This window comes from Squalius cephalus (genome assembly GCF_949319135.1).
Source record: "Squalius cephalus genome assembly, chromosome: 6".
Classification (NCBI taxonomy): domain Eukaryota; kingdom Metazoa; phylum Chordata; class Actinopteri; order Cypriniformes; family Leuciscidae; genus Squalius; species Squalius cephalus.
This window is the reverse complement of record NC_137127.1, coordinates 798,727-824,658: the sequence shown is the minus strand read 5'-3', so window position 1 is coordinate 824,658 and position 25,932 is coordinate 798,727. Positions and strand designations below refer to the sequence as shown.

Sequence of the window (25,932 nt, the reverse complement as noted above, 5' to 3'; positions counted from 1 at the left end):
ACCAAGCAATGAAAAAAAGCTTGTAATTTAGACCGTAACATTGACTTACCTGTCGAGAAGAAAGCAGGCGACTTCAGCGTCTTTCTCCTTCATTAGCTCTTTCCACCTGGGAAAGGCTATCCCGACATTAACCCTCGTTTTTTTAAATCGCCGGTCACGTTTCCTCTTATGTTTAAATTTTTTGGCAACGAGGATTCCTTCTCCTGTGGCTTGTCATAACTATGATCCTGCATTATGAAGCGTGCCGGGGCCGTGACCAGCGCCTCTGATCTCCGTGTCCGTTCCAGCGGGTTTCAGTCACGTGACGCCGGCTCTGAACGAACACGGGGACGGGTTGAGGTAGGCTAGTGCTTTTTGTCCCTCTCGGCTATTATAGTTTCTCAAGATGGCGGAACGACATGGAAGCCTCCATGGACTTACCCGTCCCATGCAAATAAAGATAATAAATTCTTTGCTTACGAGGATAAGTCAGATCATTGGCAGAGGTAATTTTACACCAATGAGGACATATTTATGAATAAAGACATTGATTTTAGCAAATAAAATACTTAAAAAACTACAGTGTACCTTTAAAAGTATATTTAAAAGCATCATGAAGGCGAATAAATGATGACAGAATCTTCATTTTTTTGTGAACTATCCCTTTAAATAGAGACAGACGGAGACAGACATTGACAATGAAAGTTTTATTATTCATTTAGCAATCATAAATAGCTTATGCAAAAACAATGCAACTGCTGGCAAAGTTGATATGAGAGCACATTTGCAGGAATTATTCAGATTTACTTCAGACGTAAAATTCCTTCATTACACAAGAGTCATAAAGAGTATCATCAGGTCAGTGTTTCAGGAGGAAGATTTGATCGAGAATCATATTGATCGTCCAGAAGGACCTTGATAAATACAAAAAACAGTAGATCAACACTGTACAAACATAAGATCAGGCACATGGTACAGGTGTCAGAATATTTACACGAGGTGGATCACATTCTGGGATGTAATGAAACAGAAAACAGCTTCAGTGTTTGTTGTCCAGCTTTAAGCTTATGAGAATATAAGGCACTCTAGCAGCTCCGGCACTCGCTCTTATCTCGGCTCTATATTTGGAAGCACAAATATGTTATCAGCTTTTGAGTTTTGAAAGGATAAACTCACACAGACGTGCATCTGCATTTGAGAACACAGATGTATGTACATGATAGAGGTGAGACTCTGGATTACGGCACGTTCACACCAGGACGAGAACTATGAAGATGATGATAAACATATAGATCTAAGAACCGTTCTCCGTATTAAAGAATAGCAGAGTTCACGCCACAAACATAACGATACGGATATGAGGAACCATAGGCACTTTCAAAAGGGTTTTTTTTTTCCAGCTGTCGAACGATCAAAACACTGACAGCCAATCAGAATCCACTCGAGTTTAAAGGGCTTGTGCATTTAAAATGGAAGACAACATTGTGGAGAAGTAAGTCGTTGTTTTTTGTGTTGTTTTTATTCCACAATTGACTTCATCAGATAAACTCAACTGTTAGATTAGATCGATTACACTAGACTAGCTCGATTACACTAGACTAGCTCGACTCGCTGTTTCGATGCGCACGAAACGCAGCGGCGGCCATTTTGTGACTATTGTTTTGTTCACTGTTGGATTATGAGATACAAACAGGTACGATTTTAAAACCGTTTAATCTGAAATCAATATCTCTAATCTCCATAATTACTCATGTGTTGAAATGCTGTGTAATAAGTGTTATGACTGTAAACCTTATCTCTTGAATGTCCGTCTAGTTTGATTTCGCCGCTGAAACTGCTCTCTCCGCGGAAGCTCTGCATTTAAAGAGCGAATTACATATTAACTCAGACCAATATTTCTGTCTAATTATTTACTCATGCGGAAAGTGTCCGTGTAATAAGAGGATAATGAACATCCAGCCGGTTGTTATCTCAGAATAAACCCCTTCAGGTGTGTGTGTGTGTGTGTGATCTCAGAATAAACCCCCTTCAGGCTGATGGAAGACCTGATCCTGATCCTGATTCTGATAAACAACCGGCTGGATGTACATTATCCCTCACTATAGTTATCGTTCCTGGTGTGAACGGGTCTTTATGATGGCTGAAACCACTGGCACCAGAACTGATAGAACTGACTGTCAGAACTGACATCTTTCAAATATTTGGCATCGCGAGCTTTTCACAGGATCGCTACGGACTCCGACTCGGACCGGATCACAAGGCGTATCCGGGTTGTGGCGAGACTCGTAGCAGACAGCGCTTGTGCTTCATGGTCAGCCCATATTCTGGTGTCATGTCCAGCATTTCTCCCGGCATCCCGCTGAACTTTAACCTCTGGAGGAGGATGGCCAGGAACAGGAAGACCTCGGCCCGGCCGATGGACTCTCCGATGCAGCGCCGCTTGCCCAGGCCGAACACCAGAACTTTCTCTCCTTCCAGCTTGTTGATGTCCGTCCCGTCGGCGCTGAGGAACCGGTCAGGGTTGAAGCAGGACGGATCCTTCCACAGTTCCCTGCAAGGAGAGACAGAAGCGTCACTGCACTGCTTTTACATTGTTTTCACCTGTAAACATACATGCGTTTGACACTCGCTGCTCTTTGAAGATAAAGTAAAGGTTTTGGCACTTGCTTTGTTAACACACACACACTCAAAAATCATGGAGATGATTCGAACAGGTTAAACGGGCCTGAAAAAAATAGTCACATTGTGCTCCTCACGGTCGAAGATGAGCGCATTGGAAATGAATGGGAGACGAGTTTCCTCTAGTGGAAGCGTTTGGTACTGCAGCCGAACACACTCTCACTGAAGATCATTTTCTGAGATATCAGACTCAAATCTGGAACACGACTTGTTTAGATTTTACTCACAGTTTTAGAGTAGAGCATGTTTTTATATATTTCATAAAAATTTAAAATAGTATTTTTGCTCATTTTTTCATAACAATAAACGTAAAATTCTGTAAGTTTTCTCAAGTTCACTTTTTAAAACTTGTTTCACTTCAGCAATAATCTGCTGAGAGAATTAATCAATAATTGAGAAGAGATCAAACTTCAGTCTGTCGCTCTAAAGCGTTCAAGATTTACCACAGTTTAAGCTGGAAGATGTAATCGTCAGGTCTATGCTCAAAAAGCGAATTAATGGATTATAAATACTAAAATATAATTTAGTACCATAAAATCCCCTAAAAATACTAAATATTAAATAAAAAAACAGTATCGAACTAAAATATAGTACATTCATTTCATTGAAATAAAAAAAAATTTCAGTCATTTTTGACCGACACAAAGAGTTAAACGCGTCTCTGTGTTTTTTTCTCCTGTTACACTGCCCTTATTTCTTTATCTAGCTAAAGTCCCCCTGTGGTGTAAATCCAGCTTTTAATGTTGTTTGTGTGTCTATGTGGTGTTTTTAATGTGCTTTAAGACAAACCATGTGTAAATTCATAAGTCGACAGCATTGCTGAGTATTTCCTCCTTAAAACTGCAGTGAACCAAAGACAGTCTCAAAAACACGCTTTGAAATCGCTGGTGTTTCTGACGTCACAAACTACCTTGTAACCAATCAGATCAACGTGTGATCGTCAACCAGTGGATCTCTGAGCTGAGTGAGTGAGTGGAGGCGGGGCTCATTTGCATATTCATAGCACCGCGCATACTAAATGAGGCAAGGGTGTCGAGTTACATTCAAGATGATTTAAGGCATGAAGACATTTTTTTTTTTCAAGGAAAATTTTTTAAATATGTCATTTTGGTGATCAAAGATAAAGACAAAATTATTGACTATAGGGGGACTTTAAATCTATTTGAATCATTTTCCATTTACTATTTATTTTAATCCATTTAATTATAATATTTTTATATCTTTACATATCTATTAATATATTTTTTTATTATTTGTTTTTACATTGTTAGATGTTCTCTAAACTTTTATGGCATCCATGTTTGAAAACTCCTGCTTTAAGAAGTAACTGTCTCACACAAAAAAGTACTATGGTATTTTAGATATTTACTATGGTATTCTTGGAAGTACCATGGATAGAGAACCATTTAAATATATGTAAAAGTACCATAGTATTTCCACCTGATACTAATTTATTATACTATAAACTATACTAGTTTAAAATATTATTAGGGGAAAAAATGCATTATATTATATTATATTATATTATATTATTTAAATATGTTTGTATTATTTAAGCAATTTTATTGTTTGCTTATTTGAATCTAATATAAATATCAAATTAAATGTGTTTAAAATCATTGTACCATAGTATCGCCACAGACAGTACACTGTAATTTATTATATTATATACTATACCAGTTTAAAATATTATTAGGAAAAAAGAAAATGTGTTATTTAATTATTGATTGATAGAAATAAATTTGTATTGTTTGCTCATTTTAATCTGACTTAAATATATTACATAGTAAATATATATTTCAAATCAGTACTTAAACCCACAGTCGTCCTGTGACGCTGGAAATGCGTCTCACAAGCACATGAACTCATCGTAATAAACTCACGGGTCGTGGTTGACCTGCCACTGGTTGATAAACACACAGGTGTCTCTGGGAATGAAGTATCCATTGAGCGACGTGTCTTTAGACGTGCTGGAAGAGAAGAACACAGCACAGTTAGCTCTGTTGTGATACGTAATACTTCAAGCTCGAGTCACGCTTCTGTCCTGAGCTCATGATGCCGCTTCACACTCACCAGTGAGGAATGGTGAACGGAAGGAAGGAGGAGTGTCGGAAGATCTCCAGGATGAAGGCCTCGAGGAGCGGCAGGTCCGTTCTGTCCGACAAGCGCGGCGTACGATCCATTCCGATCTTTTCTTCTACAAAACATTTCAATGCCATTTGTCAGATCAGAAGATTTTAAAACACAATCTCATGGAAATTCAGAACTATTTTACACTGCTGGCTGTGTGTGTGTCCCAGTGTCGGTTATGTTTAACAGTGGACCGTTTTTCTACAAATCACGCTCGATATGAGTTCACGTGAATGGCGTAAAAAACAGTTGTGTTTAAATGCAATATCTCTCCATCTAGACAGACTCACTCAGTTCTTCCTGCAGGCGCTCCTGGATCTCGGGATAGGCCACTAGATAGACGACAGCCCAGGACAGAGCCGTGCTGATGGTGTCGAAACCTGCCGATGAGCACACACACACACACACACGCCTCAGTATCATCCATGCACCCGTATGAACATTCTGGCCGATACCGAAAACCGATAATTCTGTATACATGAAAGCCGATAACCGATATATATTCTGATAAATCTACATCCAAATTTTTATATAATTTTTGAAAGGCTGATTACAAAAAAATAAAGTCATCCATGCACACATATGAACTTTCTAGCCGATAACCGATAATTCTTTATATTTGAAAGCCGATAACTGATATATTGACCAATAAATCTAAATCCAATTTTTTTTATAATTTTTGAAAGCCTGATTACAAAACCAAAAGTCATCCATGCACACATATGAACATTCTGGCCGATACCGGAAACTGATAATTCTTTATAATGGAAAACCGATAAGTGATATATATGTAACTTATAATTTTATACAGCCGATATGACATATTGCACTTATTGTATTTTTCAAATCCATCATGGTGAACAGTGCGCTTCTGAAGCGTCTCAGCTGGAGGGAACAATACGTTATTTATCGGCTTTAATTTATCGGCCAAATATATCAGTTTAAATAAGATTTCAAATGAACGTATATGGACTGATGCCGATATCTCGCGCATCCCTAATCCAGAACTCACCGGCTCCGAAGAGGTCATTGACGATCCCGACGATCTTCTCGTCGGACACTTGTACGTTTGAGTTCTCGTCCAGCTTGCGGTCTTCGCAGTGGTCGATGAGCGAGTCCGTGATGTCACGGATGTTGTCCTGAAACACATTTCGCGTTATTGAGCGACACGGACAACTTTTCATTTTCAAAATCTGACACAGTTATTGAACTGAACTGAATAAACATTGATCTGCCATAACGACACTATTGTCTTTTTTTAGACAGAATTTGAATGTGTCTCATCTTTGACGTTTGCATCATCGATTATTACATTGTTACAATTTTATAACATTTTCGCTAACTGTGATTTTGTACATGTACATTTCTGTTCTCTGATAACAGATCACTGTAAATTGTAATGCATTTTCTGTAAATCTACTTTGAAACGACGTGTTTTGTGAAAAGCATTAAACGAACAAATGTGAATCGAATTGAATTCTGTTATTTCTATAATATATAAAGTGCTTAAGAACTGATCTGACGTATTAAAGCGTTCACCTTGTCGAACGTGTCATAATGATCCGAGACGATCCTCTGAATGAACTTGCTGAAGCGAGCGTTGATGGCGAGGAATTTCTTCATGGATGCACTGGGAAAGATGCGCAGAATCGGGATGAAATCCGCAGGATTCCCGCTTCCCACGATCTTCCCGAACTCGTCGCTCAGGTTCACCAAGCCCACCAGCTCGTCGTCGTCGTGGCTGTAGCGGCGGCCGAAGCAGATCCCGCAGATCACGTTGGCCACGGACACCACGATGTGCCGGAACGGGTCGAAGCTCCCGTCGGACTTCATGACGGTGTGAAGCCTCTGGATCAGATACAGTCCCTCTTTGCTGATGTGTTCTTCCAGAGCGCAGGAATACTCGGAGCTCTCGCCCTGGACCGTGGAGAAGGTCCTCAGTGCGCTAAGAGCTAGCTTTCGACGCGCACGCCAAACTCCCACCTGATCCGTGCTGAACGCTAAACTCTTCCCGTCGCTGATGAACCTGGTGCTGTAGAGATCGGGACGCCCGGAGAACTCCTCGCCCTGTTTGATGAGCGCCTGTCGGATCACCTCGTTCCCGCTGAGCACCACCACGGGACGCGTGCCGATCTGGATCTGGAACACCGGGCCGTAACACTTACTCATGGCGGTCAGGCTCAGGTGCGGGTTGCTTCCCACTTCCAGAACGTTCCCGATGATGGGAAGAGGCTTGGGTCCGGGAAGCTTCTGGAGCCCGTCGGGAATCTTGGTGCGCATGAGGCGCATTAGCAGATACACCACACATGTGGTGATGATGGCCACGAGACTCTCGGACACTGAGATCGGGCCCAGAACCGGGACAAATGTTAGAGGCATTGCTGAACCTGCGCGAAACAAGAGAGAGATCAAACTACTGAGAAGGAGAGAAAGAATGCAGCAATACTAAAAGAAAAGATGTGTCTTTCTGCAACCATTGCATGAGGTTCTTTAGTTCATGCATGCAAATAACTGATAGATTTCAATGTATTAATACTAGAAAAAAAGGTTACCGCGCAAAACAAGAGAGAGAGAAATAAATGTGGTCGAGTCAGCTTTATTTCTACAGCGCTTTAGTGTTTCAAAGCAGCTTTAGAGAGATAACAGGAGAATAATGCAAAGTTTGTTTCTAGAAGAAAATAGTGTCACAGTCCAGCTTAAGTAAGATCAGTGATGGTTCATTTTTGTTGTAAAAAAGTTATTAATTTAGTGCATATATATCCGCTCTGGAGAAAGCCGTGATATCATCGTCCAGCTCAGCTCAGTTCTCATATAATGCTGCCAATGCAGGAGATCAATAATATTGTTGAATATTAAATTAAATGTAGTAATACTTAAAAAAAAAAAGGTTACCTGCACAAACCGAGACCGAGATCAATGTGACTGACTGAGATGGAGAGAAATAATGTAGTAATACTAAAAATACTAAAAAAGGTGTCTTTCTGCAACCCTTGCAAGAGCTTTATGAGTTCATGCAGCTAACTGATATATATTTGTCCAGTTTAACCAATGCATGTTGTTTGGTTATTTGCATTTTGTCAAATCTATTAATGATAAACTAAACTTGGAGAGATTTGCCTCATGGTCAGCGCATATCTGACACACACACACACACACACACACATGTTAGAGGCATTGCTGAACGAGTTATGCGCAGAACAAGCCGACATCAGACCGACTGATGGACAGAATCATGCAGCGCTACTGAAGAAAGGTGTGTCTCTGCAACCCTTGCATGAGCTTTATTACTTCATGCATGCGACTAACTGATATATTTCGCAGTTTAACCAATGCATATTGTTTGGTTATTTGCATTTCGCAAAATCCATTAATGATAAACTACACGTGTGGTGATTTGCCTCAAGGTCAGCGCATATCTGACACACACACACACACACACACACACACACACACACACACACACACACACACACACATTTCAACGTCCAGCAAATGCCCTATAATACACTAATTCATGCAGTGCAACTCCATATTTACTTCTGAAAACTTTCTGAACATATAGACAGAATTAAGTTTATATTTAAATCTAAAAACCCTATAATGACCATGCACACAGTCAGTGAACAAGCTGTACAATATTGTACAAGTAAGAAGAAACTAGAAAGAATTCATAGTTTGCAGTAAAAATGATAAAATGACATCAGCACACATGATCAAATATTCTCAAGTGAAAAAGGCATTGACAGCTGACTTACACAGAGTGATCTGACGAGTATTTCCCTGTCTCTTCTCTTCTGAATGTGTGTATCCAGAGTCAATCTGAGTGTGTTGAGGAGTCCTGCGCGAGAGGCTTTATAGAGGACAGCGCGTCACGATTGGCTGCTGCTCGCGTGATGTCATGCTCTGTGAGTGAGTGAGATGTATTACTGATCATTAATGAGTTATTAATGAGACTCTTAATGAGTTCTCTTGCGTTTCCACAAATCTATATGACAATATTTTTTTCTATATTTACTTTCATTATAAAATGTAAATTCAACACGGAAACTTAAGCATAATGAACAATGAACATGATGATCGAAATTCAACAATGTTTAGTATATTACTTATATTTTTCAAAAGTACCTTTAATCAATCAAACAATCAATAAATAATGTGAAACTATAAAAGACTCTATATGAATATGAATTAATGAGTTAAGCTTTGTTGGGCAATATTTTTTTATGTGATACTAATTCAATTCACATTTATTTGCAGCGCTTCACAATAGACTCCACATCGTTTCAAAGCAGATTTACAGAAAATGCATGAGTAAATATTACAGTTTATAGTGATCTGTTATCAGAGGAAACTTATGTATTTCAGAAATGTACATATACAAATCACACAGTTAGCTAAACATTTATTAATTAAAAGCAGAAATAATGAGTTAATTGAAGTAATGAATACTTGTTTGTTTACAAATTATTATGACTTATAGAAAATTGTAGCATTGGTGCATGTTGATTCAGAGTCTGCGTCATCAATCAATGCATAGACCGAGGAATAAATGAACAATGCAGATTATAAATTATATGCATAAATCTTAAAAAAAAAAAAAAAAATAGACAGCTCTATACATCTATTAATGCAAATAGAAAATAGAAAGAATGAACGAAAACACGCTTCTTCTTGTTCATTGATCTGATCTTAACCGTCAGAATTAAGTGCCATAAATTAGTTTGACAATTTCAGCAATTATAGGACTAAATAAATAGTTTATTGCAACACATGATCGCCTATAGACACAGTCGCGCATTGATCTGCGGGTTCATGTTCCGCCTGGCACGCGCTCGGAACTCATTAAGCAACAGGTAAAGCATCGCGTGCAAAGGTGTTTCAGAGCCCCTGCACTACAGTTCTCGCGTGCAAAGGTGTGTGTGTGTGTGTGTGTGTGTGTGTTAGAGCCCCTGCACTACATGTTCACAGTTCTCGCTCGCTGTGTCAACAGGAAAAGCCGCCAGAATGGAGTAAAAGCGTGTGACCCTCAAAGAGCGGCAGTAAATCAGAGTCTCTGAGTTCTGTGGTCGATTTCCTTTGGAAGAGTCTCGCGACCTCAGACTGTTATCGTGATTTGAAGCACGCTCAGATAAACAGCATCGCGTGCGTGCACCTGTGGCGCGCGGGTTAAACATTGCCCGCGTTGCGTGAGAGCGCGAGCGCGCGTGCGCGAGGATGCTGGAGGGGCAAACAAGTTCAGTTTCTTCAAGAGTTCAGTTTCTTCATCATAAACCGAGATCCTGAGAACTAAAAGTAGAGATAAACTGAGAACTGGAGATCCTTCTTCTGTCTCGATTCTGTCATTCGTGCACGCGCAGTGATTTACCTGTGATTTCAGCAGTGCGCGCTTTATTTCATTCGTTTCTTTTGTATTTCGCCTCTCTGTACTTTAGAAAAGATCTCGCTGGATGAGAAGGAGATGTTCAGATGTTCATCTTCTGATGGCTGATGGTCTCTTTATAACGAGTTCAGTTCATTAAAGATCATGAAGGATCTGGTGAGAATGAATGTCCCTCAAATGTCCTAAAACATCTGCACAAAATATACACGTTTTTTGTTGCGTGGTATAGGCCTATATTATATTATATTAAATTATATTATATTATTTTTTATTATGTTATATTATAGCAGTATTATATTATATTATAGCACTATTATATTTGTGAATACAATGTATATATTTTTAATAGTTTTTATTTTCAATGACGACAAATAGACTTCACTAAAGTGACAAGAATGTATAGGCTACTGCTAGTGTGTGTGTGTGTGTGTGTGTGTGTGTGTGTGTGTGTGTGTGTGATGAATAGGTTTAGGGTTAGTGTGTGTGTGTGTGTGTGTGTGTGTGTGTGTGTGTGTGTGTGTGTGTGTGTGTGTGTGATGAATAGGTTTAGGGTTAGTGTGTGTGTGAGTGTGTGTGTGTGTGTGTGTGCGTGTGTGTGTGTGTGTGCGTGTGTGTGTGTGTGTGTGTGTGTGTGTGTATGTGTGTGTGTACTTGTTTTTATATCCCGGTTGGGACTTGGACCTGTTTGCACACCAAACCCGTGGGGACCTCATGAGCGGTGGGGACCTGATTCCAGGTCCCCACAGGCACACCCATTGAAAACGATAGAAATGGCCATTTTAACATAGGTGGCAGTGTTTCCCTCGAAATGCCAATTGGTCCCTACGGGGTCGGTTTATCGGACAAAAATTGTGTCTGTGTATAAAGTGTGTTTGAGAGAGCGCCCCCTGTGGTCAACATTGGAACAACTGTGTGTGTTTTTTTTTTTTTTTTTAAATATGCTCTGACATGTTTAAACATATCCAAATGCAATATCTTAGGTGTTTCTTCTGTGATCTTTATCTTCTGTGATCTCTGACATAATCAGTGGGTCCTTATACGTTTGCATTCATTCCTTTTTTAAACCACAAATTAAAAATGGAAAATGTTGTTTTATTTTAACAATGATTAATAAATATACCAGCTAATTTCTCTTAAACAATATTATTTAATAATTAAAAAATAATATAAATTATATTGTTAGATATAACAATATAATTATATTGTTGTATTGCATGTAGACTTTTCCAGAAGTGAGAAAAGTAATGAAAAAATTTGTAAGCAACTGTTTTCATGTCAATATACATATTTACATTAAATAAAAAAATCTATGAATTTTTTTAATTAAATCAAAATTCTATGAATTTAGACATAGCCTATACATACTGTAGTGGATGAGCTTGATCACTTTTCCTCTTTTAATGACAGCAAGGAGTGTTGTAGATGCACAATAATTCATCTTTATTCTAAACTGCACATCTTATGTTATGAGAACATACTTTTTAGTGAGAACAATGGTCAATATTCCACACTTATTTCGATATTAAGGTGGATACTGCTAGATTCGGTGGTCAAATGGTCCATTGTCCGGTATCAATGAATACAAGGACCAATGATAATAGCTTACTGTACAACCACAGCTGCATAGAAGTGCTATTGATGTGTGAAGGCATCTCCACAACATTATGAATAATGCTACTGTCTTTGAAAATGGTAAGATTTGCACATTTCCTTTTTAAAACACTTTGTGATACGCCAGCCCGTTCTCATCCCAAGTCGTCATATACTGACGCTTTCAAAATTTCTTCAATATCCGACGCACAAAGCACCCTTTAGCGTCCATATGAGACGCATAACCCTACCACAGACCTAAACCTACCCATAACCGAAGCGTCTCATATTGACGCTAAGGGTGCTTTGTGCGTCGGATATTGACGAACTTTCGAAAGCGTCAGTTATATGACGCCTAAACCTACCCATAACCGAAGCGTCTCATATGGACGCTAAAGGGTGCTTTGTGCGTCGGATATTGAAGAATGTTTGAAAGTGACGATTTGGGGATGAGAATGCGTTTTGCAGCCGCCGCAGAGTCAGACAATTACAGTATATTCACACTGCAATATATAGGCTTATTCGTTTTTACACTAAAATAGCTAACACCTTATCATAAAACTTCATAAAGTTACTTTAATTTGAATTGTTTAAAACAGTCAAAATATTTTTTGGCCAGCGGAAATGAATGAGATCAACTCTATTCTAATATACAGTGCCTTGCGAAATTATTCATACCCCTTCATTTTTTTTCCACATTTTGTTTTGTTGCAGCCTTATGTTAAACTGCTTTAAATTACTTTTTTTTTCCATATCAATCTACGTCTCAAACACCATAATGACAAAGCACAAAACAGGTTTGTAACAACTTTGCAAATTTATTAGAAATAAAAAACTGAAAAGATCCCGCTGCATAAGTATGTAAAAAGTACCCTTTTCTGGGACACTGGAAATTTATCTCAGGAGCATCCATATTGCTTCTCGATGTTCCTACACTTGGAGTGAAGTTAAACTGTGGCAAATTCATTTGAATGAGTCTGATTTAGAAAGGCACACACCTCTCAGAAAAGGTCTAACAGCTGAAAATGCATATCAGAGCAAAAACCAAGATAACTGCCTGTAGAGCTCAGTGACAGACTTGCGTTAAGGCAATGATCTAGGGAAGAGTTCAGAAACAAATCTGCTGCATTGAAGGTTGACAGAAGCATTATCCATAATGGAAGACGATTGGAACAACTAGGACTCTAGAAAATGTCCAAGCTGACAGAGCTGACAGTGCACACACCTGAAGGCTCCAGACACTCAAACTGCCTGAACATCTGCTTTTATAGTGGTGCTCACTTCCTGGTCATCCGTTAATTCCTATGTTAACAGTGTCCTAACTTTGTCACACGTCTTTTGGTTTTATTTTTGATAAATAAATAATGACACGGTGTGATATGTTGTGGTAGTATTCATCTGGGGTTTTAATTTCCAAATTTGAAGACCTGCAAATAGTAGGCCTTTTTTTTTTTTTTTCTAATACAGAAGTGGTGACCCAAACAGCCTGCTTACAAACTTTCTTCAAATTATCTTCCCTTGTGTCGGGCAGAACAAATAAATTCATACAAGTTTGGAACTACTCGAGGGAGAGTAAATGATGACAGAATTTTCATTTTTAGGTAACTATTCCTTTAAGTCAGTCCCAGACTAAAATGCATGTTTGAGCCGTCTCAACTGAAAATATCTTGCATCTTAAAATACGTCAGTGTCATAGTTCTATATCAAGATACAGTAATGTTTCATTCTTGTAAAAGTTGCCTAAATATCTTAATTTAACTAAGGCCTAGTCCTGGCTTAAGCTCAGTAACGTCTATGAAACCGGGCCTAAGCATTTTCACATTAAGTGCTTTTAAGAGAGTTCCACATGGCTGCAGGGGATGTTGGGTTCAGTATAGTGACAGTATTTGGCTTGTGTATCCGACTGTTTTACAGGAGCAGGAGGGTACAGTCATACCCCTGGTTTCACAGACAGGGCTTAAGACTAGTCCTAGACTAAAATGTAAGTCTGAGCTGTTTCCACTGAAATAAACTTGCACTGACTGATCTTAAAAATATATCAGTGCCTTTTTAGTTTTAAGATGCACATCGGTAATGTTTTTTTCTAAGCATGTTTATAAAAATTACTTAAATGTCCTAATTGATCTATGGTCTAATCCTGGCTTAGTCTAAGCCCTGTCTGTGAAACCGGGCCATTGTGTTATTGAGGTGTTCTGCAGGGCCCATGTCATTAAATATAAAAACAATATTTTGTGTCCATAAAATGTATAGTTTAAATTGATTTAAATCTATTTAAATTTTGGTATTCAGCATAACATTTAAAAATACAAATTTGAATAAAAATAAAATCCAACTTTTTTTTCCAATTTTGAAAAAGGAATGTATGCAAAAGATCACAGATCTCATTGCCTTGTTTTGGATCAGGCATAAAACATAATCAGAGCTGGGCAGTATTTCAAATACATTTATTTGAAATGCAAATTTCTATTTTGTTTTTAAATGCTTTTGCGTGTAAATAGGCCTATATTTAATCTTGGTATTTACATGTATTTTAAATATGCTTCAACTTGTAATTTGTAGCTTTTAAGTATCTTTAGAAAAATGTCATTTGTATTTAAATACATTTAATCTTTTTTATTTTGACAATACAAAAATAGTAAGTTTAAATGTATTTAAATTAAAATAAGTTATTTAAAAACAAAATAGTATTTTGTATTTTAAATACATATATTTGAAATGCTACTAATCCCTGAACATAATCAACTTGCCAATGTAAGGGTGTAAACAAAAGAGCACCGACGACAGAGCGTCAGTAGCCTAGCTGCCTGATGGAAATCTCCAGAAGTGTGTGTTCACCGGACATAGCCAGTCCCCATCGCGACCACCCCTCCCCCTCTCGTCTGCGATCGCGCGGCAGCCATCTTTATTCATAACTAGCTGAAGTGCGCGGAATCAATTACCAGCCATTTTGAGACGACGACGACGCGGACAACATCTACGGACGCATCATGGACAAATTAAGGTAAGACTTGTAATAGAAAAATTAATATCATGGTAAATTTGAATTCTGTTTATAGTCGTACTATGATGAGGTAGATCATTAAACAGAGTAAAGTACTGCTTCTAATTAAGGTGTCATTAGGCAATTAGCCGGGCCAAGGTTATAACTAACAAGCGTGTTGGTTTGTGGTAATTTACGTTCGGATTTGCATGATTATTCGGTAAAATAATAGTTTTAGGCAGCAATGTACCGTGGTAAAGTTAGTTTGATGTTTGACATTCATTAGACATTCGGTTTCATACCAATTAAACTGTTTGCGGCCTTTATGTTTTTAGCTCAAATTTAGTAAGATGGACATAACGTTAAATATATGTCCTTTATGTTGCACAAGGCTTAATTAAAAATAAATAAATAAATTAACCTTAATTATTAATTTATAATAATTTTACACTTTTTAATGTATGAAATAGCCTAATATAACTTCACTAGCACCTTTTGAGATAAAGGTATCAAATCAACTGTAAAAATCTCTAAATATTATCTCCTGTCATGCACAAGGCTTATTTGTTCAGAAAATCCCTTTATTGTTTTTATGCAGTACTGAAACTATTTTTGATGTTTAATATAGGCTACGTTACCCACTTAAATTCATTAAACTCTGACACCGTTTGAGATAAAGGTATCAAATAACTGTAAAAATCTCTAAATATTATCACCTGTCATGCACAAGACTTGTTTTTTTTTTCAGAATCCTTTATTGTTTTTATATACAGTACTGAAACTGTATTTTTGATGTTTAATATTCTGTACCCACTTAATTTCATTAAACTCTGACACAGTTTGAAATAAAGGTTTCAAAACAACAATTCAAATGAAATAAAATAAAATAAAAATATAATACAACAATAAGAAAGGTAAAAATTGCAATTACAAAATATGATTACAAATATACTAATATGGAATTTTCACTTTATTGCTACATTCAGGCCAAAATTGGTGAATTTATTGGATTTAAATGGGTTACATGTATGTGAAGAGCTGAGATGCAAAAGCTTCTAAGTGTTCTATTTTTTTTTTTTATTAATTTAAATTACATTTATTTATTAGGCTCCTACACTCTCACATAAAAGGTACAGAGCTGTCACTGAGGCATACCTTTATGTATAAAAGTAACAAAAAAAAAAAGTACAAACATTATTTTATAATTTATCAACTGTAAAAATTACTTTATATTTTAAGTGGGCACAGTATGTTAAATATCAAAAATACAGATTCAGAACTGTATATAAAAACAAAGGAATATTCTGAAAAAAAAAAAAAAACAAGCTTTGTGCATGACAGGGGATAATATTTAGAGCTTTTTACAGTTGATTTGATACCTTTATCTCAAAAGGAGCTGTCTGTTGTTTAATTAATTCATATTATTTTATACATTAAAAGTTGTAAAATTATTATAAAACCCATAAAGTGCTAATTCCAAAAACAGAGTCTTGTGCATTTACAGGGAAGTTTTTCTGAACATTTTAGTATTGGTTTTATAGTATAATATCATGTAGTTTAATTGTTTAATTAAGTTAGATGGTTAATTCTTTTTTTTTTTTTTTTTTTTTTGAAATTAAGCCTTGTGCAACATAAAGGACATATATTTATGTCCATCTGACTAAATTTGAGCTAAAAACATAAAGGCCGCAAACAGTTTAATTGGTATGAAACCGAATGTCTAATGAATGTCAAACATCAAGCTAACTTTACCGCGGTCATGTACCGAGTACATAAATGTTAGTGCAGTCTGACCGTACTGTAATAGGTCTATTTGAAAAGATTAACCTGAAGGCACATCTGTGCGTATGTGCACATGTGGCCTAATTGTGAGTTAATGAGGTGTACAGTATGTGTTAACGATTTTATTTTGCCTTTGGCACAGACCAGATAAACCCAACCGAAGCAACAGCAGGTTTGAGCGTCGCATCACGAGACTGAGAAAGCATCATGATGAGTGTGCCAGGAGACAAACAGCTAGACAGAAGGTGATTTTAATTGATTAATCTTATTTTTAATTTACCTACTTTTACATTTCATGTATGGAAGTAGCCTAAATCATTGGACACATTAGTCTGTATAATATTGCGGTTAAGTTGTTCACGTCGTATTGTTAAGAAATTTTGTTCATATGTAAAATATTTTGTTTTTGATTATATGAACATATGTACAAAACTATTGTCGACATAGCTTTAAGACAGACAATTAAATATCAAATAAAATCATATATCACGTCCACTATACACTTCTTAAAGCATGTGAAGCTGCAAAGTGAAACTAAATTATTTGTATGATTACAGTTGTGCTTTCAATTCTTATTTCAGGCAAAAGAAACATCAAGTGTTTGTCCCACCATGCCCTCCCAGGCCCCAGACGATCAGGTCCCATCTCCCCTCAAGCAGGACATACTTAACTTACAACAGATGTGTGAAACAGGATCCTTGGTAAAACACTTATTTATGTATTTTTTAATTCAAAGTTATCGTAAGAATTTGACAACTGACTATTTCTGTTAACCTGAACAGGCGGATTCAAAGGAAAATCCAGACAGTTCTGTGTCTTCAGATGTTCCCAAGCTCCTAGCCAAACAATCACTGTTTACAAAGAAATCAGTGGTAAGTGTTCATTTCATAATGCCCCTTTTCCGCTCCTGCTGGAGATGACACCACCGATACACACCGTAAAGCAAACATCAGTTTGGTTGCGCTTTATCTGACAGTGGCCTGTGATACAGGAAACTCAATTAAATTAACATTTGTTTTTCTTTTAATATAAAACATTACGTAGTATATGTTTAATATGAAACCTTAGTTTCATTACATTCAGGGGTGCAAACAGCGCGCTTTTCGGCGCCTCCCGCTTTTTTCACGTCAGTTTGGGTGACTTGTGTGAATCGTGCAGATCCGAAGAGTTTTTTTTAAGGGGGGGGGATTTAACCAACAGTAATTCTGGATTGCGTCCACCAACAAGTAAATAGGAAATAAGCGAATCAGAATTTGCATCACATTTCTCTCTGCGTGGCGTGGAGTGTCCGTTTTTATGTCGGCTCTCATGTTAACTGGTTAGAGCTTGTGTTAGAGCACAATGCCTGCGTGACACACACACTTCTCGAGCCGCGCCGAAACCGTGTGCTAGAAATAGAACCGCAACCGACGCCTATTTTTCACGCGACACGCAAGAGTGTTGGAAGTTTTCAGACAAAATAGAAGGCGCAAATACATATTAATAAATTACATTTTGATGCTTGAAAGTCTCTCGGTTTTGACAAATGCATATATAATTGTAATTTAAAAAATAGGCCTAATTATCGATTTTCAAATATTGCCCGTCAGCCTATTTTGCCGTCAATACTGCCGACGTTGTCTTTGCTGTATCAGGATATATTATGTTTAACATCCAAATGTGGATGGTCTGTCGGCGCACAGAGCCACGCAGTCGCAGACAGCACGTGAAGTTCGTGAACACCGAATTCCCTTTTCTTTCTTATCTATTTGTGTTTGAACAGACATGTGTGCACGAAAAAATAAGCCAGTGTCCGTCTCAACGAGTTTCCCCGTAAACGCAGTCAAAATAAAACGGATGCGTGTCATTACCATAGACTGGTCATTACCGGTATTAGATACGTGCATTCGTCTTAAAGGGACAGCACCCAATATACCTGCAGCTGTTTGTGTCACCAAAGTTAATCAAACAACAAAAGAGAAAGAGAAAAATCACGTTTTGTCAAAAGATAAACTGTATTAATACTTAATACAGTTAATTTACCTGAAAAACATTTCTCGTGTATTTGTGTTTTATTGTATTTATATTTGTATTTTGTTTATTAGTTTCTATGCAGATGCACTAGGCCTACCCTACACAATTACCCCAATCATCCTAGAATTATTAATTCTTTACAAAAAGAGCTATTCAAATCATCAGGTGAAATTATTTTCAGGAAGTAGCAGTAAAGCAAGAAGAAGAAGTGCAAGAAGTTTTTCTAAATTTCATTTGACTCTATGTGCCTATAGGGGTGGGTTGGGGATGGTGGCAATGTAGTATCAATGGATATTTGCCGCGGGACGAGGGCTTCGATTACCTCTGTCTTTTTTGACCATACATGTGTTTGCACCCCTGTACATTAGTGTTGTTAATTTGTAACTTGCTCTTATTCAATATTTAAAATTCAATATCATAAAGACAACTGTTGAACTGAACTAAAAATCATTCCATTGCAATTCTCTCTTCAACAAATCAATTTATTTATTGATTCTGAGCTTGGTTTTAAAAACTGAGTTAGCTTTAGAAAACACTTGTATTCTGCTTGCTTTTAATTCCTTACGCACATGCGTCACTCAAACCATTTAAAAAAATAAATAAATACAATGTAATGCTTTATAAACACAAATTTATGTTGTGTAACGTGCATGTTTATTTACATTGAGAAGGGCATGCTACAGAGTACAGAATTTATGAAAAGTCACAAAAGTCTATGAAAAAAAAAAGCAAACCTTTAAATAAATTGAGCTTACTTAATCACAGACTACTGTAAGATAAAGCACAACCAAACTAATGTGTTTATGGTGCTTGTTGTCTCTGGCAAAGATGGGGCTTGAATAGACAATATTGTAAGATATCACAGTCAATAAAATATGTTTTACATATCACACAGCCATACATCGCAGTACTTGCTTTTTTGTTATATTTATTGATTTTTAATTTGTTGCAATTCAACTTGACTAGCAGTTATGTTTTTATGTCCTATCCCTTTTATATTGTTTAATTTTCCTCTAAAGCAAAAGCAGCAATACTTAAGATACAGTTTTCTTGCAACAAGTTAAGAATGAGTAATATCAGTGAAGTGGGTAAAAAAGTGGGTGTCCCCACATGTAAACTTAGTCAGAGATGGAACATTGCTGTATAAAAATATATTTGATTATATGTATGTTTGTCCAGGACACGGACAGTGATGCAGATACAGTGATACTAGAAGTGCCCAGTTCTTCTGTTTCACCAAGAGCCTGTGATATCCCAGAGTTAAAGAGGAGTGACAGCACATTTGTAAGTTTCTTATCTAACATGCGTGTGCTGATCATTTTGTCTTAAGTTTACATTTAGTCTACAGTATCAGTTGTATTGCTGAGGTTGTTAATGGTCTCATTTATTATCATGTCTATGAGCATTTATATGCATAAGGTCCTTTTTGTCAAAGCTTAAACATAACATTAAGTACATGGCAATTTCAAAGAATAAAGAGTTTAATTTGAAGAGTTAAGTTACTTGAAGTAACTTACTACTTAGAGATGAATTAGTAAAGTAGTTTTTTTTTCAGTTGTTTTAATGTTTCTTTATTGCAAAGTGGAATTTTTGGATTAATAATAGGAATTTCTCCATTTATAATACTGGGGAGTAGGTTTTTGGTACCAGTTTTCTCAAGGTACACAGGGCGAGTTTATATTCAGTCTTTGGTGTTTATTAAGCTTATAATTGTTAACCTTTTAATAAATCCATAAACTAGATGAGGTAACATAAACGTGCAACTGAAACAATATTGTGTGAATTTATGCTTATTAATACTTATTATAAATTTGGTATTTACAGCTTACAAAGAGCTCACTAAACCTCAGATCCACTTCAGATGAAAGCAGCATTGACAGCGGAGACGAATATGTCCCTAATTCAGAGACAGATTCAGAAGAATATGAGAGTCTTTCTGACAATATTGATAATGCAGACAAAGAATGTTCTCAACTTGGAGATAAGGAGACAACGGCTAATCTAGACAGTAACAGCGGTAGTGAGGTTTCAGTGATGAAATTAAAAAAGACTGCATATGGCCAAAGAATGTACAACAAAAAGCAGTATTGCTTTTACTGCTCCAAACCATTCTGTAAAATGGCAAGACACTTGGCCCAAGTTCATAAGAACGAAGTGGATGTAGCAAAAGCTCTTTCTTACCCAAAGGGGTCTAAAGAAAGGAGGATCAATCTGGACCTTTTGAGGAACAAAGGGAACCGTGCACACAACACAGATGTTCTTAAATCTGGTAAAGGAGTGTTGGTGCCCCGTCAACAATCCAGTGCGAAACAAGTTAATGTGAAGGACTACATGCACTGTTTAAACTGCCAAGGGCTGTTCAGGAGAAAAGCACTTTGGAGGCATATGTCAAGGTGCAACTTGGCCAGGAAGTGCCAGGTCACAAAACCAGGTAAATCCAGAGTTCAGGCACTCTGTGCTTATGCTGAGCCTGTTCCTGAAGGAGTAGCAAAAAAACTATGGAAGCTGATCAGTGACATGAAGCAAGATGAAGTAACATGTGCTGTTAAAAGTGATACGTGCATCATCAAATTTGGAGAACACCTGTGTAACAAGATGGGCAACGACAAAACCAAGCACGAATACATTAGAACTAAAATGCGCGAGGCTGGTAGGCTGTTGGTCAGTGCGAGGAAAATGGGAAAGCTGCAGAGTATAAAAGACTTTTTCATACCTGCAAACTTCCATCACGTTATCAAGGCCGTTAAAGAGACATCAGGATTCAGAGATGAAGATGAGGTCTTTGGAATTCCATCTTTGGCGTTAAAACTGGGGCACAACCTAAAGAAAATGTCCGATATTGCAGAATGTGAAGCAATGATCGCAGGAGATGAAAACGATGTAAAAAATGTCAAAATGTTTCAGCACATGTATTCGACAAAATGGAATGAATTGGTGTCTGCCTCAGCCTTGAAGACGCTTAACGAAGCAAAGTGGAACTCTCCTGAACTTCTCCCTTTTACAGAGGATGTTAAAAAAATGCACATGTATCTCAGCAATCAAACTGAACTATACAAAGAAAACCTCAAACTTGAAAAAAGTCAGAAGAACTGGACAAAGCTTGCCCAAGTAACTCTGTGTGATGTAATTGTGTTTAATCGAAGGAGAGCAGGAGAAGTTTCGAAAATGAGGCTGAATTCATATCTTCTCCGAAACACATCTGATTTACATTCAGATGTCGCTGATGCTTTATCTGCAGTTGAGCAGAAGCTCTGTCAACATTTCCAGCGCGTCGAAATAAGAGGCAAGCGTGACAGAAAGGTGCCAATACTCCTGACCCCAAGTATGCTGGATTCCATGGAGCTACTTGTGAAGAGTCGTCAAGCCTGTGGCGTACTGGATGAAAATTTCTTTTTTTTCGCCATACCCATGACTGAGACATCATACTACAAAGGCACAGATTGCATCAGAAAGGTTGCCCATCAGTGTGGAGCCAAACATCCAAAGACTTTATCATCCACAAAGCTGCGAAAACACATTGCAACACTCTCTAAAGTCCTGAATCTGAAAGATACTGAGTTGGACCAATTAGCGGATTTCATGGGACATGATATAAGGATCCATAGAAAGTTTTACCGGTTACCTGAAGGAACGTTACAACTTGCAAAGATCAGCAAGGTGCTGATGGCCCTTGAACAGGGAAGAGTATCAGAATTCAAGGGGAAAAACCTTGATGAAATGAACATTGATCCTAATGGTAAGAAAACATGACATTGTTGCTCCTACACATTTTATATTGCCACTGTTTAGTTCCATTACAAAGAAGCATGGAAACAAATGCTTTTCTACATTATTTTCTTTTTTGCAGAGAAAGTGAATGTAGAAACTGAAGCTTCTGAAAGTGAGGATGAAGAAAGTGAGAGTGAAATGCCACCGCCAAAAAAGCGCCATCAGTCCTCTTTAACATCCATAGGTAAGGTCATCTGTGATTTGATGTGAATTCCTTCATTTACCACAAGTGACATATTACGTTTGTGTTTTGGTTGGGTTTAATAATAAGTATTTAGATTTTGCTATTTGTATTATAAAGTATCTGTGGCTGTCCCTGATATGCTTATGTGACCTAAAACAGGTCTGCAGTCACCTGACTCACAAAGCAGGTAAGGAACTTGGTGTAATTCTCACCAAAGCTGTGCCACTGAATGTTTAATGGTCACACCTCTAAACATGGTTTCATTCAGTTCACTGTATGCCTCCTAGAACAGTCTTGTTCCACCACTAATGGTTAATTTCTGCTGCATCCTGTCTAGGGTTGGGTATCGTTTGAATTTTATCGATTCCGAATCTACTTATCGATTTCCAGTTTAGTAAAAAAACAACCACAAAAGTCAAACATTAATATATCACACATGTTTATTTTCAGTGCTTGCTTGCAACATATTATTTTATTACAGGGGTTCTCAACTTTTTATACCAGGGGCCCCCCTTCTTTTCAGGTAAATTTTGCAAGGCCCCCTATGCCTGACATTTCCTCTAAAGGTGTTTATTTTTTAACCTTTTTTATTAACTAAAACATTTGTTTTGCCTTTTTATTTTTCTCCTGCATGTTATAAAAAAAAAATCAAACAGACTTTAAATTAAAGCTATACTTTTGAATTTAAAAGAAAACCCTCTGCTCTAACTTTTTAACATGTATATCCATACACAGATTTTAAGCACCTAAATTATTTAATTCAGACATTCTTCACAACTTCATAGTACTCTTTCTTAAGTGACTGAATATCTACTGTTTGTATTTATTATAAAATAAACAATGAAAAATACAGTAAATACATTATAAATCTGTTTATGATATGTGCATAAACACCACTGACCCTTACAAGATCCACCTCTATGGGTGAGCATCCATTATAAAATGCGATTTATCTTGTAGACTGATGTTTGCATTACCACATAAGGTCCTGGCAGATCACTAGATGAAAAAATGCACCCAGGAATCGAAACGAGGAATCGAAATTTTATTTTTATAATAAGTATCCGATTCTTTATCTTAAGTATCCGATTTCAGAATCGGAATCGATTTTCGATTCCCAACCCTAATCCTGTCTCCCACCCACTTCTCACTGGTCACCTCTGCTCTACACTGGGCTCTGGACAGAGCTATGTGTGGACAGACTGTCCTCTATTCACCAAACCTGCTCACTCAACCAGCCTCACCCATGGGTGATTGGCACCATCTGAAAGTAGTAATTGCTGTTTTTTTTTTCTTGACTGAAAAAAAGGGCAACCGTTAGTAACTAGTTCCCTGCTCATCACTTCCATCATTTGCTCACTGATTTGTGCCCATCCTACTGCATGTCCTCTGGACCCCATTCTTACTAGCCATAACTTTTACCATTGTGACAACAATCACACGTGATGTTTCACTTTTTTCTGGAACATTTCCTACAGCATTCAAGCAGGCTTTGGCAACTCCCCTGCTCAAAACCTTTCCTTAGTTCTTTTAAAGTTGAGAAGATAATGTCGGGGGTCACTATCCCATTGTCTGATGCTAATAATGGTGTAAAGTTCTTAAGTCTTATTTTCTTCCCTTCAGAGAAATCTTCAGTTGGCAGCAAGTCTTCGAGTCATCAGGCCCCTTCATTATCTACAGGTAAAGTCAAACCTTTTCTTTTGGAACCTTTTCTTTTCAATAATGATGATTAATAATCATCATTATTGAAGCTTTTGTTTACAGTGTAGCAAAATTTTGAAATGGTTATTTGTTTTATCTTCCAGAAGAATGTTCCTTCTCGGCAAAGGAGAGAGAGAGTCCTTCAAGTTCAGGTAAAGAGTTAGGACTGCACTGCTAACTTGCTCTGCTCTCTGATTGGTTAGACAGCCCAGTCTGTTGTGATTGGTTATCCACACAAATGAGTTCTAGGGTGCTTTTCATTTCTTATTTTTGCATCCTCGTTCCCTTTCCTTGCTTCCTTTCCTCGCGAGAGAAGGATTTAAGGAAAGGAAATGAGGACGGAGGAATCAAAGGAGGAATATTGGAATATTCTTGACCACTCAAGCGTCACTTCAAAGCGTCATCAGCTGCGCTAATGGGATCTGCCCATATGTTGTTAAAGTTAGTTATTTAAGGCATTCATAATAATTATTAACAAAGCAAGATGCACAGTTTAAATATATGACATTATTTACACTGCAAAGGGAAAATATAAAGGTAAATTACTATATCTGAAGGGGGAGGAGTGTGTCACGTTTAGTCGATAAAACACTTCCGCATAGGATAGACCCACGTATCCTCGCTCAAGACTCCTCAGGAAGCCTCCTCACTCCTCGATCCTCGCGGTGCAATTAGAGAATTGAGATGTCCTACAAGATGGCTGAACTCGATTGGTTTCTGGGTCATAGGATGGAGAACGGAGGACCGAGGAAACGAGGAATGATATTGACAAGCACCCATAGTGTCTGGGGCTTTAAGGTTTTGTGGGATGTCCATGCAGAACGTAGGCAGACATTATGCGAATTTGTTACCTTGTGGCCTCTGAACTTTGCGAAATAGGATTCAGTCTAAAAACGACTTAAACAGAGTCAACTTTTTCTTTATTGATGATGTGTGGTCAGTATACATTCACATACAGCTACATTACACATTTTCAAAAATCTGTGATGGAGATTGTTTTAAAGTGCTCCTGTTAATCTAGTTAAATGTACAATTTTCTTGTTATTAACCTATGTCTTGGTGACCTAGCTAGGAGCTACATTGTACAGAAAGTAAAATCTCATCGGTCTCAAGAGTAATGTCTGGTACTCCTCTACTTGGTATTGAATGCAGATGTTCTAGTGTACATTACCTCTGTTTTTTACTCTACACTCAGCCTTTTAAGGTAAGGTGAAACACTGTCTCTTGAAAGTTGAGGTAAAATTACTGTCATTTTTAGGTGTGTCAAGATGCCCAAAAAGAAAGTGGACAGAAGAGGAGGTGAAGGCAGTCGAGAACAAATTATTGGACTGCATCACATCTGGCAGGGTACCGGGGAAAAGGCAGTGTGAAGACTGCATCAGGTCAGCGCCGGTATTACTCAAACACAGAACCTGGGAATCAGTCAAGTTCTATATCAAGAACCGAATCACAGCATTCAAGAGGGAATGTGAGAAAAGAAAAAATAAATAATCATGTCTCAGGTCAGTTTTTCTTGTTCAGGAAAGTCAAGCACTAAGTGCTAAAAGATTTTTTGCTGTTTTTGTTCGAGAAATTTTTGCACTTGTATTTGTACAGTGAGATCTCTTTAAAGTTTTTGCATTTGGACTTCTCTTCTCTTCTCTTCTCTTCTCTTCTCTTCTCTTCTCTTCTCTTCTCTTCTCTTCTCTTCTCTTCTCTTCTCTTCTCTTCTCTTCTCTTCTCCTGAAAAAAAAATTGTTATAAGGA

The 25,932-nt window shown here is 37.5% G+C and overlaps 2 protein-coding genes across 3 annotated transcripts; one reads left to right on the top strand and one right to left on the bottom strand.

Annotated features, from left to right (window-relative positions):
• Positions 1-1,874: 1,874 nt before the first annotated feature.
• On the bottom strand, positions 1,875-8,616 carry cyp1a (cytochrome P450, family 1, subfamily A). Its single transcript, XM_079873838.1, has 7 exons — positions 8,544-8,616; positions 6,328-7,175; positions 5,801-5,927; positions 5,079-5,168; positions 4,732-4,855; positions 4,542-4,628; positions 1,875-2,530 (listed from the first exon to the last, which is right to left on the bottom strand). The coding sequence occupies exons 2-7, from the start codon at positions 7,165-7,167 to the stop codon at positions 2,233-2,235; spliced, it is 1,566 nt and encodes a 521-aa protein (XP_079729964.1). The 5' UTR covers positions 7,168-7,175; positions 8,544-8,616; the 3' UTR covers positions 1,875-2,232.
• Positions 8,617-11,533: 2,917 nt separating this feature from the next.
• On the top strand, positions 11,534-25,712 carry LOC307160033 (uncharacterized protein). 2 transcript variants are annotated; one of them, XM_079873834.1, is made up of 11 exons: positions 11,534-14,759; positions 16,663-16,765; positions 17,102-17,221; positions 17,303-17,392; positions 19,713-19,817; positions 20,358-22,269; positions 22,381-22,485; positions 22,645-22,672; positions 24,109-24,165; positions 24,291-24,338; positions 25,445-25,685. In XM_079873834.1, the coding sequence occupies exons 1-11, from the start codon at positions 14,746-14,748 to the stop codon at positions 25,554-25,556; spliced, it is 2,694 nt and encodes an 897-aa protein (XP_079729960.1). In that variant the 5' UTR covers positions 11,534-14,745; the 3' UTR covers positions 25,557-25,685. The 2 variants fall into 2 exon arrangements, with proteins under 2 accessions (XP_079729960.1, XP_079729959.1); XM_079873833.1 differs by lacking the exon at positions 22,645-22,672 and having other exon boundaries at positions 25,445-25,712.
• The last annotated feature ends 220 nt before the right edge of the window (positions 25,713-25,932 follow it).